The sequence below is a fragment of the Bubalus kerabau genome, chromosome 1, assembly GCF_029407905.1.
Source record: "Bubalus kerabau isolate K-KA32 ecotype Philippines breed swamp buffalo chromosome 1, PCC_UOA_SB_1v2, whole genome shotgun sequence".
Lineage (NCBI taxonomy): Eukaryota > Metazoa > Chordata > Mammalia > Artiodactyla > Bovidae > Bubalus > Bubalus kerabau.
The window spans coordinates 171,479,148-171,494,358 of record NC_073624.1 but is presented as its reverse complement, the minus strand read 5'-3'; the positions used below and the strand labels follow the sequence as shown (position 1 = coordinate 171,494,358).

The 15,211-nt window shown below is 53.3% G+C and overlaps 1 protein-coding gene and 1 long non-coding RNA gene across 2 annotated transcripts in view; both read right to left on the bottom strand.

The window, feature by feature from the left end:
* The window catches only part of ADAMTS2 (ADAM metallopeptidase with thrombospondin type 1 motif 2), a 248,750-nt gene extending 242,418 nt beyond the window's left edge, over positions 1-6,332 (bottom strand). Inside the window, exons 1-2 of the mRNA XM_055539330.1 lie at positions 6,104-6,332; positions 4,698-5,092 (exon numbers count right to left, since the gene is read on the bottom strand). Of these exons, the coding sequence (XP_055395305.1) occupies positions 4,698-5,092; positions 6,104-6,218 (510 nt within the window). The 5' untranslated portion in view covers positions 6,219-6,332. The remainder of the gene's footprint in view (positions 1-4,697; positions 5,093-6,103) is intronic.
* Positions 6,333-10,752: 4,420 nt separating this feature from the next.
* Positions 10,753-14,998, bottom strand: LOC129641897 (uncharacterized). Its single transcript, XR_008709501.1, has 3 exons — positions 14,692-14,998; positions 13,749-13,808; positions 10,753-10,864 (listed from the first exon to the last, which is right to left on the bottom strand). It is a non-coding gene; the product is annotated as an uncharacterized LOC129641897 (long non-coding RNA).
* Positions 14,999-15,211: the final 213 nt, after the last annotated feature.

Here is a 15,211-nt window from a genome sequence, read left to right as displayed (position 1 = left end):
TAAAGAAATGCATTGCTTTATTTTATTTTATTTTGGCATGCAATAAAGGCAATAACATGTAGTAAGCACTGTCTTAGAACCAAACAGACGTGTATTTAAATACAGACCCGCAAAGCCTGAAGCAGGCTATCTCAGTTAATTCATCTATAAAATGGGAATAATATCAGTCACACAGTATAGGGTGTGGTTAGGATTAATCAAGGTGATAAAGCATAAGGTGCTCAACGGAAGGCCTGACAACATAACATGGGCACAGTAAACCAATGTTCTGTTATTATTTTTTTGTCAACAGGCTTCTCATGAGTCTTTAGTGAGCATGTAAGAATGACATGAAATTACGTATCATGTGGCCTGAGAGGTACTAGAGAATTCTTCCATAGCAATGAGATATACAAGTATCCTTTGTTAAGCATCATTTTCTCACTCATTGTGAAAAGGCAAATGTTAACCTTCCCATGAGAATATGATGAACAGTATCTATCTAGTGGCAATAAGAGAACCTGGAAACTACACCTACCAACCTCTCTGTAAATAAAATGTACGGTGTGTCTTATGAAGCATGTGGCTTTTCCAGTAGTCATGTGTGGATGTGAGAGTTGGACCATAAAGAAAGCTGAGCACCAAAGAATTGATGCTTTTGAACTGCGGTGTTGGGGAAGACTCTTGAGAGTCCCTTGGACTGCAAGGAGATCCAATCAGTCAATCCTACAGGAAATCAACCCTGAATATTCATTGGAAGGACTGATGCTGAAGCTGAAGCTCCAACACTTTGGCCAGCTGATGCAAAAAGCCGACTCACTGGAAAAGACCCTGATGCTGGGAAAGATTGAGGGCAGGTGGAGGAGGGGACGACAGAGGATGAGATGGTTGGATGGTATCACTGACTCGATGGACATGAGTTTGAGCAGGCTCCAGGAGATGGTGAAGGACAGGAAAGCCTGGCGTGCTGCAGTCCATGGGGTTGCAGAGAGTCAGACACGACTGAGTGACTGAACAACAACATGAAGCATGTGGCATTTCTTGAATCTACACCCCTACCTGACTCAGCCAGAATCTTCACCTTGGTTAGCCCAGGCCCTCACCTCATGTCATTCTAGGGAGCAGCACCCCTTGCACTCTCGATCCACGGGGTTCTACAAACTTCATGTTCTGTTTCTCATGGGAGCATTTGACCCCAGCCTGAATAGAGTGCTACCCAGGAGTCAGCCAGAATTATCAGAGAAAGATTATCAGCCAGCACGGCTGCGCCCCTTGACTTACCACAGAAGGACGCCACCTGAGAACAAAGCCAATACATAAGAAGGCGGAGGCAGAGAGGCAACGCAGGAGGAGCACCTGGATCCAGCCAGGCCTGAAGGCCGAACACCGTAAGAGCCACTAACTTCCCATTTCTGTTTCAATGATCTGACTTGTGTTTCCTTCACTCGTGACTAAAACGATCCTGACCATAAGAATCCCCTCGTGCTAAACAGAAAAGGAGACTGCTGTCCACAGAAACCAGAGCTACTACTGCCTTCCTTTAAGGCAAAGAAACAAACTCAGCACCAAGCAAGTAGATGAGCAAATGTGTGTCCCAGGCCAGAAGCAGGCCAACAGGCGTGAAAAGGCCTATGGCTCTGGGGAGAGGCTCGTCCCACCTAAGCACCTAAGCACCTCAACCTAAGCTGTGAGCCGCCAGCTGCCTGCTGTGACCCTGCTTCATGGTTTTTCCACTTGTCTTCCAGGAATGTACATTCCTGGGGTTCCTGCAAAGAAGAGGTTGATGGCCTCATCTGCATGGGAAGTGATACAGTACACGAAGTTCAAGAGGTTTCTTTATTACAGAGCTTCTCAGAGATCTCAATGGGCCTCCCTGAATCTCCCAGTTTGAAAGCAAGTTGCAGCGTTTCCCACACCAGTTGTCCATTGAACTGCATTTGCTCAGAGAAACTTGTGGTGTGATCCTGTAGAACTCCTTCGCAGAAATTAGGGTGTGATACTTTGCTTCTCAAAGGGCAGTCCCGAAGCCCAGGAGCATCAGCCTGGTAGTTCATTAGAAACGCAGAACCTTGAACCCTACCCTAGACATGCTGACTCAGAATCTGAATTGTAACAAGATCCCTGAGGATCTACACAGACACTGCAGCCTGGCACGCCTGCTTCTGTGTGTTTCACTATCTATGAAGGAAGAGCAGGCTCAGAGGAAGGGGTACTGTGCAGCATGGCTGCTGAAATGCATGCAGGACTACCGTAAGAGGGAATGGCTCAGGAGTAGAGTTCTACCACCACATATCAAGGGCTTCTACTTGCCCAGACTTGGAAGCACTCTGGCAGAAGCGGCTGGACAGAACCAGGCCAGACTCCTACCACCACAGACAGTGTGGCCTTGGGCAAGCCACTCAATCTCCCAGAGCCTCAGCTGCCCATCTGTAAATGAGGGATGAAGAATCCCTCCCACTACAGGGCTGCTGTGGACCAGAAACATGATGTTTAAACCCTAGGCGCTTTGCAATCGGCCCATCAGTGATACACAGTGGGACTTAACTAGTTAAGGAATTAAGTGGTATCAAATCAGGACATTCACACACCAAAAAGAAAGAAGGACAAGGAAAGAAGAACTAATGATGCTGCTCCACTGTCTCAAAGCCATTTTCACTGACCACATTCAAGGCCACGCTGGCAGACTCCAGCCCCTCTTTCAGCTCCAGTCTGCTCTCCAGTTGTCTCTTGCACTTCTGCTGGTGTGTGTCCCGTACATGTGACATCTCACTGCGCCTGTTCTGATCAAGCCAATTCACACCTGGTACTTCTCTGCATATGCTCTTCCCTCTGGGCCTTTGCCCCCTGGCAACTCATGCTCAAAGAGCACCCAGGAACATGCTTTCCAAGCCCTGACCAGTGTGGGCCCCAGATTGTTAGCTGAGCACGGTGCCCCGGGGGGCGGGGGTGGGGGGGCGGGCACCAGGCCAGCTGCATCTCTGACCAGCACAGCAGACAACCGCGCTTGGAGGTACTGGCTGAAAAAACAAACCACAGAATGAACAGATGAATGAATGATACATGAACAAAGCCTCTCTGAAATGCTTTCCATCAAGAATTACTCAGCACACAGGAGTTGCTCAACAACAGACTGAGGAAATGCAACCCACTCCAGTATTCTTGCGGGGGAAATCCCATGGACAGAGGAGCCTGGCAGGCTACAGTCCATGGGGTCACAAAGAGTCGGACATGACTGAGCAACTAACAACAGACCACTTCCATGTCAACTCCCCCACCCCAGCTCAGGCCACCACCACCCCCATTCCGAGCCCCCAACACCAGTTTCCTTTTATTTAGGAAATTCACCTCCAGCATAAAAACAAGACACACTTAGAAAGTCTGGGATATCCTCAGAGACAACAGAATATAAAGGGCTGCGCCATGTTAACCCAGCTATTCCAAGGACATTCACGGTTGTTTGCAATACGTCTGGGTTCCAACTAAATCCAGCCAAAGGCAGTGATTTTCCGAAGCAACAAGTGACATTTCCTGTGTGTCCATAAAAAGAACACCACCGGTTGTGGGGTTCTGTGTAATTGCTGGCTCTGCAACTTGCAGGGCAAGCCTGAGGACGGGGGGCTTGGGGGCCACCAGGGCTGGGAGAGAGGCCACTTGCTCCGAGCAGGAGTCCCCTGAGTAGTGATTAGAGCGGAACCCACGGTGGGCGGCTTCAGATGTCTGGCCAGCACAGCCAGCCTGACCACCACACAGCCAATCCAAAATAGAAAACTGCAGTAGCTTCTGCCACGTGCCAGGCCCCGGGGTGGCCACACAGAGCATTGCCAATGTCAGCCTCCTCCCTAAGCATTGATCCAGGCTTCCTCCAAGGCTCTCTTATGCAAAGCCATGGTCCCTCTAGGCTCCTGGAAGCAGGAGAACTTTCCAGAGCTCTGGTCACACTGAGCGGCCCAGCCAGTCCCAGAAGGGTCCCTCTCCCCAGCCTCTTCTGTCCTTCAGGGGCTGCCTGGGGGCACCAGAGACTGCATTTCCAAATGCTCCACTTGGCTCAAAATAGAGAGAGAAAACTAACTTTTCAAATAACCAGCTGAAATCCAACAGGAAACCACAGCATAAAAAATCAGCCAGGGGGCAGAGGGATAACTGGGCATTTCAGCACCACTGCCTGTTTGCTGGGCTGGCACCACCTGCACACACAGAAACAAGAAAACCACCCACCTGCATATGTGCCCCCCCACACACATATTACACGTGCTACAATGCACAGCAACACACTGAACAGACACTGACATACAAATGAGCAAAAACCTGTGAACACACACGCACAAGACACAAGGACACGGTCACATGTTCACACAAGTGCACATGTGCTTAGACACTAGCACCCAGGCCAAAACACGTGTGCAGACGCATGCACTCACCGAGATATACACACATCTGAACGCGAAAGGAAAACCAGTTCCTGTAGGCTTAAGGGGGACCACACTTGGCTACTTGCTAAATACTTTGGAAATGTGGCCCTCCCCCTGCGAAAATCACCCTCTTGGGCCAGTCAAAACAACCTGCCTTCCAGCCAACCCCTTCGGTGGTCCCTAAGCACAAGGGGTACAGAGAAGGTCCTCAGTACAGGCCTTGCCCTCCCAGCGGACCCCCAGATAACCGGCTTCCAAAGCCCACATGAGAGCAGTGGACTGACAGAAGGGAGAGAAGCGCGGACTCACCAGCCCGTCGCAGTTGCTGAGCGCCACGGAGGAGGTTTCAGCCAGGCCCGCGACGTCTCCGACGTAGAGGCAGGTCCCAAGCAGGGGCTCCACGCGGGTGGCACCCGATTCTTCCTGCCACTCCACCGTGGCCCCAGGCGCCACGAGGCGGGCGTTGGGCCGCAGCCGCAGGTGCAGGTCTCGGCCAAACACCGTAACATTGTAGAAGAGGCGGCCACCGGGGTCCTCCTCGCTGCCTCCAGAGAGCCCCGGGATCTGGGCAGGGGCGGCCCTGCGGGTCCGCACCCTAGCCGGGGCCGTCGCCGCCGACACCACGTGGGACACCAAGCGGCCCTGGGCGTCAGTGCGCACCGGCACCGCCAGGATGCGCTCGGCTCCGTGCCCCTGGGGCCCGCCTGCAAAGGGAAGGGGCGTTAGACCAGCCGAGACCGGGAAGCCCCAGGGCCCCGCCACCGAGCACAGCATCCTCCCAAACCCCGCCCCACGGCGAAGGGAAGGGCGTTCCACTAGGCATCCCCCAGAAACTAGCCTGCACCTCCCCGGCCTTCTTCCAATCGGGAAGGGGCGTTAACGGGGCTACCACGCTGGCGCTCCTCCGACCTCCGGTCGACCCCTCTGGGGCCCTCCCAACCAAGAGCTCTGCCCCCTGCCCCGTTCCAAGTTGGGGTTCCTCAGTTCCTCGCAGTTCCCCCGGGGCGGGCCCGGTCAGGCCGTCCCCCGCCCCTTGAACCTACCGTCCTTGGCAGGACAAGGGGCTGCTCTGAAGCCATTCCCGGTTGGTTCCCTACCCGTGCGCTTCTACCTCTGAGCAGTCCCCGCCGCGCGACTGCCCTCACCGCTCGCCTCCGGAGCTGCGAGGACTCGGCTCCCCCCGGCACCGGCGGCCTGTCCTCCGCGTACAGCTCCAGGTTAGCCCGTTGCCGGCCGCCTCCCCCGCGTGCCCGAGAACAGGGAGGGGTGGAGCAGGGTCCCTCTGATCTTCGAAGATCCCCTCCGGGGCGCCCCAACCAATCCTCAAGGCCCAAGGCGGCGCGCTCTGCACCCGACTGCTCCCGAGCGTCTCCGGACGCAAGCCGGGGCGCCGCCTCGCCCTGGCTCCCCCGGACCCGCTGGTGCTGATGCTGCGCTCGCCGCCGCTGGGCTTTCCCGGCCCTCTGTCTCCAAGCTCGGCGTCCCGGGAGCCGCGAGCGCTCCGGGGCTGCCCCCGGCCCGAGATTCCCGGGTGCGCCGCAGGGCGCCCCCTGCCCGACCAACCCGGCCCCGAAGTTGGCCAACTTGGCCCCGGGCGGGGCGCGCGGAGTTTGCCCAAGTAGAGCCGGACGCCGCCTGGGGAGGGGGCGGTGGGGCGCGCGGGGCGGAGCCCGGCCGACTGGGGTCGCGAGGCGTGGGGACTTGGCCGCACCTACCTGGGGGGTCGGCGGCGGCGGCGGCGAGCCGGGCGTCCGCGGGCAGCGGCAGCAGCAGGAGCAGCAACAGCGCGGGGCAGAGCAGGCGGCCGGCGGCTCCCGCCGGCGGATCCATGGCAGCCGGACCACAGCCGGGGCCCCGCACTCGCAGCCGGCGCGAAAGTTCCCCGCGCGCCGCCCAGCCCACATCTGGGGCAGCTGGAGCCGCCCGCAGCTGCAGCACCGCAGGGCGCGGGGCGGAGGAGGCGAGGCGCGGAGGGGAGGGCGGGGGAGCGCGGAGGGGAGGCGGGGAGAGGGAAGGAGCGCGAGCGAGGGAGGCGGGAGGGAGGAGAAGGCGCGCGAGGGGGAGGGCGGGGACGGCGGGCGCCTCAGCCTGCGGTGACCCGGCGCTTCTTGGCGCGGCGGCCGCCACCGCCGCCCGCTCCCCTCCTCGCGCCGTCGCCGCCGCGGTTCCCGGCTCGTAGCGAAGCAGAGACACCCCGAGGCGGCGGCAGAGAAGCGCCGCGGGCCGGGTCGGGGGAGCCCCGCGGCCGGCCACCTTCGACGCGCCCAGCGCACTCGTGGCGCTCCACCTCAGAGGAGCAAGTTCCCCGCCCAAAGAGGACTCGGGGCTCCCGGGTCCCAGCCGTCGGTCTCGGGGCGCAAGAGGTGGCCCCTCTCTGTGCGCCTTCGGGTGGGCGGAGAGGCCTGATTACTGTGGGGCTGAGACAGGCCGTTTGACCAGATGGAGACTCCAGGGACTGGACGAGTTTTCCAGGAGGGGGTGTGCACCACAGGGGCCTCCCCAAAGATCAACTTTTACCCTTCCAGAGAGAGGCAAGGCTCCCTCAGTCCCCAGTTGCTCTTTGCCTTAAGGTCCCCCCACATACCCTGTACTCTTCCTCCCCAACCCTCCACTGCAGCCTTCCAGCACAGTCTCCTCCGCTTGGACCTGGGCTCTGCCCGCTAGACCTCACAGGTTGCCTCCCTCACCTGTCCTGAATCCTGCATGGGATTCTCGAAGTCTGGTCTTTGCACTCACCCAGGCTCTGCCTGAAATAGCCTCTCTACACTCTGCCCACCGTTTCCAACTCAGCCTCCAAGGCGTCCCTCTGCAGCCTGGAGCCAGTTTGCAGTCAAAGCCCATCCCCAGCTGGACTCCTCATCCTTTCGCTGCCTGGAGTCACCATCCTACCGTGTCTACTCTCCCCCAAAACAATGACCTCCCCCACCCCCCATCCTGCCCAGGAACTCACTTCCAAACGTGTCTATGGGAACACCTCTGCTGTGTGACCCCTGCCTCAAGTCCCTGAAGGGGAGACACCTGTCCCTTTAGAGTTTCTTATTCACCCTGCCCCCAGCCTGAGTGGCCAGGGCTTTGGGGTTGGCTTGGCCAGGCGGGGCCTGATGACTCAGATCCCTCCATGCCCACCAGAAGGGCCCAGTCTTACGGGGAAAACATGTGACTTGGGGAACTTGCTTTAGCTGTGGTTTCATATCCTTAGTTCCATCATTTCCAGGACCTGGGTGTATGAACACTGCAGCTTGACGGTCATCTTCACATGGAAGCTTCTCTCTGTGTCACCTGAGGGTGCCCACCACAGCATCCAGCCCCCAGGTATGGTGAACATTTGTTGTCAGTGTTTAAAACGGTGACATTTCACCTAAAATTTTAAACTTTTGACTTCTCTTGAGAAATTGGAAAGTGAGACCACACTGGGCCTGCATTTCTACTTACCAGTGCTAAAATGAAGCAAATGCTCTGCAGTTTGCTGCAGGTGTCCTTCCCTTACCCCCAACAGTCGTCCTCTTGTGTGACCTCTGATGCTTCCAGATAAAGTGGATGGAGATCAGTGTATGAGGAAAGAGCCAGGTATCCTGGAGGACTTCCCGTAAGAAATGGCATGGGTCAAATCCTGAAGGCGGAGGAAGCCAAGCAGCCCAGAGTTGGGTTCAGCTAGGTGCTGTCTTGGAACCTATGACTCTCTTCCACTCATTTCCCGTGTAGTTTTTGTGCTTTCATCCTCCTGAAAAGACGAATGAGACCCAAGCAGCAGCATCGCCTACTTGATGAGGGTGATGTTCTATCACCTCACTCACTTCCCTGCCAGGTTTATGGTCGTTACCATAATCCTTCCACCACCACCATTGTTTCTTTATACTGTACTTAATCCTGTACTTTAGTTTTTTAAAGATACTTTAAATCATACTGTACATGGGAAAGCCAAAATCTTGCCATAAGTCAAAGATAACTGCCAAAAATAAATATATGAAACAAAAAGCTGTTATCAAATTCTAAATACTACTGCCTGCAAAAGGCATTGAGGCTGAAGATGATTAACAAGTGTTGAAAAAGTGGTAAGACAGACCAGCAGAAGCAAAGCCCTTTCCTTTGATGTGATCAGAGCATGAAGGGAGAATTGAAAATGAACGACTCTTTCACCTTGAGAGTTGATATTTTCTAACGGGTCCACGTAGCTAAATTATCTTGCGCACTTTGAAAAATCAGCTCTAGAATATCTTTTTGGCAAGCAGCTTTGTCTCTCTGACACTCCTGAGTCACTCCTGGCAACTATTCCTCCCACATCACCCCAAGCCTCTTGGGGCTCCACCCCAACAGAGACTCCTCAAAGGCAGACCACTACCCTTAACCAACCCATCCTTTAGTCCCCACAATGACACCTCTCTAGGCTGAGTGGAAGGACCAAGCACAGACGCATCAAAATTTATGGATGAATCCTTGAGCTCTTGTGGACTCATCCCAGCTTCCTGATCACTTGTCCTCAGCTCAAAAATAGAAAATATCACCCCTACTTCTTCAAACCTCCATGCTCAGGTCTTTCTCCTCCTGGAAAATGCTGCCAGAACTGAGGTTGTTGCCTCTCCTTCTGGTCCCCTCTTCTCCTCCGGGTGAAAGTGGAACAGAGGCATAAACAGTGGTTCTTCGTTGAAGTCTGCTTATCCAGTCTAGATCCAGTCCAGTTAGAACTCTTACTAAGTGCATATCCTGTGTGTTTGACTTCAGCTGAACTTGAGTGGCCTTCGGTCTGGCTTGCACTCTCCTACTTGACTATCCCCACCATTCCCTGCTGTCCTATACCTGCTTTTTGCTCACAATTGTGTCCAGTCTGATCCCTGAAGAACTGGAATTGCACCCCTGATCTAGAACAGCCCCATGTTGTGCACAAAGGGTGAGAACAGCTCAGAGTGAGCTCGAGCCCTCCATCCCTTTAAAATCTTCCCAACATGAGGTACAGAAAGAAATGGGGACTTTTTCTGGTCATTTTGGGTATCACAAATCACAGTGCCTGCCTTGGAGTAGAGACATTAAGCAAGGAACTTCTTGCCCTGTGCCTGCCCCAGCTGTCTGGTGGGAGCAGTGCCCCCTTGGCCTGAAGAGGAGAAGCAAGGCTCTCAGCCCGCCTCTGACCTCCGGGTCACATGCACCAGGACAGACTTCATCAGAGCAGTTCCTGTCCCCTGGCGGCCACACAAAAACCAGAAGTGCTTCTGCCCTTTGCCGAGGTCACCATCCTTGGCAGGCCATGCCCGTACTGCAGGCTGCAAGCAGATGGAAGTAGTAAGAGCTCCTTCTCCTGTGTCCAACAGGCAAGATCCTAGGGGTTGTGGGGCAAGATCTAGACTCTTCTAGCCCTCTGGGGACCCGTATGCTGAGCATAACAAGCCGTGAGGACTTGGCGACCTTGTCAAAGGGCCTCTGAAGACAGCAGTCCTACCCCACTCTGCTATTGGCAAACAGCGGGTGCAATGGCCCCGTCAGACACACAGGCAGAGTTCTGGCTGGGAGCAGCCTTGGTAAGCAATATGTCAGGGGAATGCTAATTAAACAGAACATGCCAGCCAGGTAGCCTTTAGGGGTGTGGTTCTTGCAGTTTCTTGAGCATCCCCGCCAACACATACACTGACAGGGATCTGTGTCAGGCAAAAGAGGAAATGGAGGTGGTGTCCAGGTCAGTTTTTTTTCATTGCCATGTTCTACACAGAGGAGTCCCACCTCCATTGCAGTGGGTTCTGCCTAGAAGTGAAAAGCAAAGTGCTTGAAGTTTGGAGGCTTGGGGATCTAGGCTCAGTCAATACTTTTACACTGGAGACACAAGCTGGAGGCTCGGGCTCAATCTATGCAAGAAAGAGCTGGGGAAGGAGAAAGCTCAGTGCGCGCCTCTGACTATCCATGTGTGCTCCACCTAGCAGAGAGGCAGAAGGTCCCAAGACTTTTCAAGGTGACGCTGGGTGTGGCGAGTAGTGATGCTCTGGGTCTCCTGGGATCAGGGTCTAGACCTGTGTCTGGCCTCTCACACAGGTCAAGGGGGACATTTGTGCCAAGCTTCTCATCTGAGAAATGCCTCTGGGTCCCTTAAGATGCCCCTGGACACAAGTTTCACAGCCCACTTAGACCATAAGGAAATGCAGGAGGTCTGCGGGCACGACAGCTCCAGAGCTCAACCAGGTAGCAAGATGACCGAAGCACATGCAGGGGTCCTCACCTCTCCTAGATGGACCAGCTGACTCCTGCCCCAGGCTGGGTCATACGGCCATTGCTGAACCAGCTGCTGACAAGGGGCAGTGCTATTACTGGGACAAGCCTGGATTACCCATCAGGGGCAGAAACATGTTAGGCGTTAGCCTCAGTGTCCCCCCAGCGCTGTACTTGCCTTTATGTCCAAATGAGAGCATGGCAGAGTCCCAGGCTTTCCCTTGTCTGGTGAAAGAAGATGTTCTTCCCTGGAATTCACCATTCCCAGATGACATCCTCTCCAGAGACTGGAGAAAGAATTTCTTTACATATAAATCCTGTATGTAACTGTGAAGGGCACAATCCTATTACACTGTAGCATTTTGTGTTCAAACGCTTTGTAAACCTCACTGGACATTTCTTCCCTGGACAATCCAGGGAATGTCAGTGGGTGGCCCTGGCCAATGCCTTGGATCCCTGGCCTTCGGAGCCTTGTTCTCTTTCAATTGCATTCCCTTCATGTCAAGTTCCTTCCAGTCCTGCCCAACCCAGCAGGGCTCGCACCATCTAGGATGTGGGCCTCCAAGAGGCCAAAGCTTCTAGCTGGGTCTGGCAGTAGCACTAACCATGGAATCCCAAGGCTGAGACTCAGTGAGAAGAAATTCCGGACACAGGGTTGAGGGCCTTTGGCCATCACTGCAGCCCTTGGGGACCCCCTCGAGACCCTCCACTCCTGCAAGGGTGTCAGGAGGATTATTCCCCACCAACGTCCCCGTCACTAGTAGGATGGGTGTTTCTTGACTATCTCCCTCCCAGCAGCTCCAGATGGTCCCTCCTCTGCAGAAATGCTGAGACTCGACTCAAAGTCCACTCCAGTGTGGAGTTTATGGAGGAACAGTCTGCAAAATAGTGTCCCCATCTTCTGCTCATTCCAAAAAAGAGATAGACCTGTGTCTTTAGTGCAATGTTTTGAAGTTTTTGTTTTGGATAAAATAAATAGCCCCTTGCAGGCTCTCCGCAAATCTGGCTCCAGGCAGCACCTCACAAGAGGACCCTTCACATGTCCCCATAGCCTCTGGCCACTCCTCAGGGCTGGTCCCAATGGATGCCATTTTCTCTCCATACACAGGACTCCTCCTCAGCCTTCCTCATGTGTTCAAGGCTCTATGCACAGACCACCCAGACAGGTCCGTCCACCCTGTAAATGTGGCAACCCCTAGGCATCTCCATCAGCGTGTCCCAGAGCCTCAGCTTCTCACAGCCTCCATCTCCACCCATCCCCAGCCTCCTGGGCTCAAACCTGGCATCTCTCCATCCACCTGGGCACCAGAGGCATCTGAGCCCCATCTCTTTCCTTTTGTTGTCGTTCAGCGGCTCAGTTGTGTCAGGCTTTTTGCGACCCCATGGACTGCAGCAAGCCAGGGTTCCCTGTCCTTCCCCATCTCCCTGAGTTTGCTCACATTGATGTCCATTGAGTTGGTGATGCCATCCAACCATCGCATCCTCTGTCGTCCCCTTCTCCTCCTGCCCTCAATCTTCCCAGCATCAGGGTCTTTTCCAGTGAGTTGGCTCTTTGCATCAGCTGGCCAAAGTATTAGAGCTTCAGCTTCGGCATCAGCCCTTCCAATGAATATTTAGGGTTGATTTCCTTTAGGATTGATTTGTTTCATCTTCTTCTTGTCCAAGGGACTCTCAAGAGTCTTCTCCAACACCACAGTTCAAAAGCACCAGTTTTTCAGTGCTCAGCTTTCTTTATGGTGCAACTCTCTTATCCATACGTGACTACTGGAAAAACCATAGCTTTGATTATATGGACCTTTGTCGGCAAAGTAATGAATGTCTCCACTTTGCAATACTCTATCTAGGTTTGTCATAGCTTTTCTTCCAAGCATCTTTTAATTCCGTGGCTGCAGTCACTGTCTGCAGTGATTTTGGAGCCCAAAAAATAAAGTCTCTCACTGTTGGGTTTTTTGTGGTTTTTTTTTTGCCATGAAGTGATGGGACTGGATGCCGTGATCTTAGTGTTTTGAATGTTGAAAATTTAAGCCAGTTTTTTCACTCTCCTCTTTCACTTTCATCAAGAGGCTCTTTAGTTCCTCTTCACTTTCTGCCATTAGGGTGGTGTCATCTGCATATCTGAGCTTATTGATATTTCTCCCGGCAATCCTGATTCCAGCTTGACCTTCATCCATCCTGACTTTTCACATGATGTGCTTTGCAAATAAGTTAAATAAGCAGGGTGACAATATACAGCCTTGACATATCCTTTCCTAATTTTGAACCAGCCCATTGTTCCATGTCCAGTTCTAACTGTTGTTTCTTGACCTGCATACAGGTTTCTCAGGAGACAGGTAAGGAGGTCTGATATTCCCATCCCTTGAAGAATTTTCCACAGTTTGCTGTGACCATACAGTCAAAGGCTTTAGCACAGTCAACGAAGCAGAAGTAGATGTTTTTCTGGAATTCCTTTGCTTTTCTCTTTCCTTACCCCTACAGCAAAGCAGTCAGCTCTCCATCTCCCTCTCATAAGGAGGAGGAATTCACCTCTCTTCCCTGCTACTCGGTCGAGGCCAGGCCTAGCCACCTGTCTCGGCCACGGTGGCAGTACCCTCACCATCGTCTCGGTTGGGCAGTGGGTGCCTGAAGCTGAACCACTGACTCTCGTGACTTTCTCTCCCAAAAGTCAGTGAGGCACCTCTGACAGCTTGCACACAGTCTCTCCACTGCCCATTTCCTCATCCGCAAGGCTGGGACCCCAGGGGCAGGAAGAGCTTGGGGCCTGGCTCATCCTCATTGTCAGAGCAGAATGAATGTGAGATTCCCTGACACACACTGGAAGCTGAAACCACATGTATTACTTTGGAATAATGAGTCAGATGGCTTAATGAGAGTGTTCCCTCCCACCCTGACAGTGTTGCCATCCTGGGCAGTAGAGGCCTTGCTCGCTGAGGGTTGCTGAGAGGGGGATTACACAATGGCTCCCCAGCATACACAATTTCTACTCCCCAGAGCAGCCCAGAGACAGGCTGCCAGGGCTCTGTCAGTCACTTTCCAGTCATGTGACCTTGAGAAGCTTTCTTAACTTTCGCATGCCTCAGTGTCTTAAACTTTATGATGGGCAGAGTCATAGCACGTACTTCACAGAATGGCTTGGAGAACTAAATGATTTAGCACATATGAAGCTGTCCATACCTTAGCTGGTTTTGCTCTCCGTCACTCCCTGTACCCAGTTGTACGTAGTTCAGCGTCGGCCTATAGATGCAAAACTGTATTCATTGGAAATTTTCCAAAGTATTTTCACTGCATGCTTTTTTCATATCATCACTGACCTTAGAACTAAACCCTGGCTGTACTGCAGGAGATGGGTGGCTGGGATGCCAGGGGTTGAATGTGGCCTAATAAGGAACCTTGCTGAAGAACTGCGAGAAACATTGATTGACAAAACACAGACTAGAACGTAGCGGGCACTCAGTAAATATTTGCAGGGTGAATTTTTAAAAATAAGATAAATTTCAAAGATAGATGCTATGGAGAAAATAAACAGAGACTCATGATATAGAACACGTGGGACAAAGGAGAGGAAGAGGAGGGGATGTTAAAAGCTGGTCAGAGAGAAGTTACCAGTCTAAGTGTTGGGGGGGGAAAGCGTTAGTCACTCAGCTGTGTGAGACTCTCTGTGACCCCATGGACTGAAGCCCACCAGACTCCTCTGTCCATAGCATTCTCCAGGCAAGAATACTAGAGTGGGTAGGGGTAGCCATCCCTTCTCTGGAGATCTTCCAGACCCAGGGATCAAACCCTGCATTGCAGGTGAATTCTTTACCATCTGAGCCACCAGGAATCCTAATGGGCAGTCTAGGCAATGAGCATCTCAAACAGAGAGACCAGCACAGGGGCAAAGGCCCTGAGCAGAAAAGAGATTTTACCTCTGCAGGGAAAGAAGAGCAGTGAAGCCAGAGGGTGGTAAAAGAAGAAAGAGATGAAGCTAGAGAGGCAACGAGGGGATCATAGATGAGGCAGGGCCTTGCAGGTCTCAGCTTGCAGGCTGCACTTTGTTCTAAATGGAAGATTTAAGTAGGAGAATGAAGCAAGATCGTGTTCATCTCGAAAAGCCCTGGGAGCTGGGAGCACTCACCAGGACACTGATCCGGAGCTTCCAGACTCCCCTCTCAGGAAAAGGATCTCACACATCAGTGTTCCATGGCCATCCCCCTGTGCCCTGGTCAAGTATGACTGGCCAACCTGAGGCCCACAGTTTGCTCTTCCCAGTGAAGACACTGGGGTCAGTGTGCCCTTGGGAAGCACCTCTTGTCCCAGGCTGTGTTCTGTCAATCACAATATTTCCTGCAAGCTCGCAGCTCTGTGGTGAGTTAGCAGAGCTCTTAAGTAAACTACCTCCCTTTATCCTCACAACATCCCTCCAGGTGGAAATGCAACCTTACCACATTCAGGTGAAGAAGTTGAGCCTTAGAGATGATAACGCCTGGGGCCAGAGCCAGACCAGACCTCATGACTGGCTTCAGAACCAGAGCACGCATCACCCACAAGGTGAACTGCTCTGGGTGCTCCTGTGAAGCCTTCTGGGATGTGAATCTGAGCATCCTTTCTACCGATCCCTACTTTTTGCCAGAGTCAAGTATCATAACTGATGCATA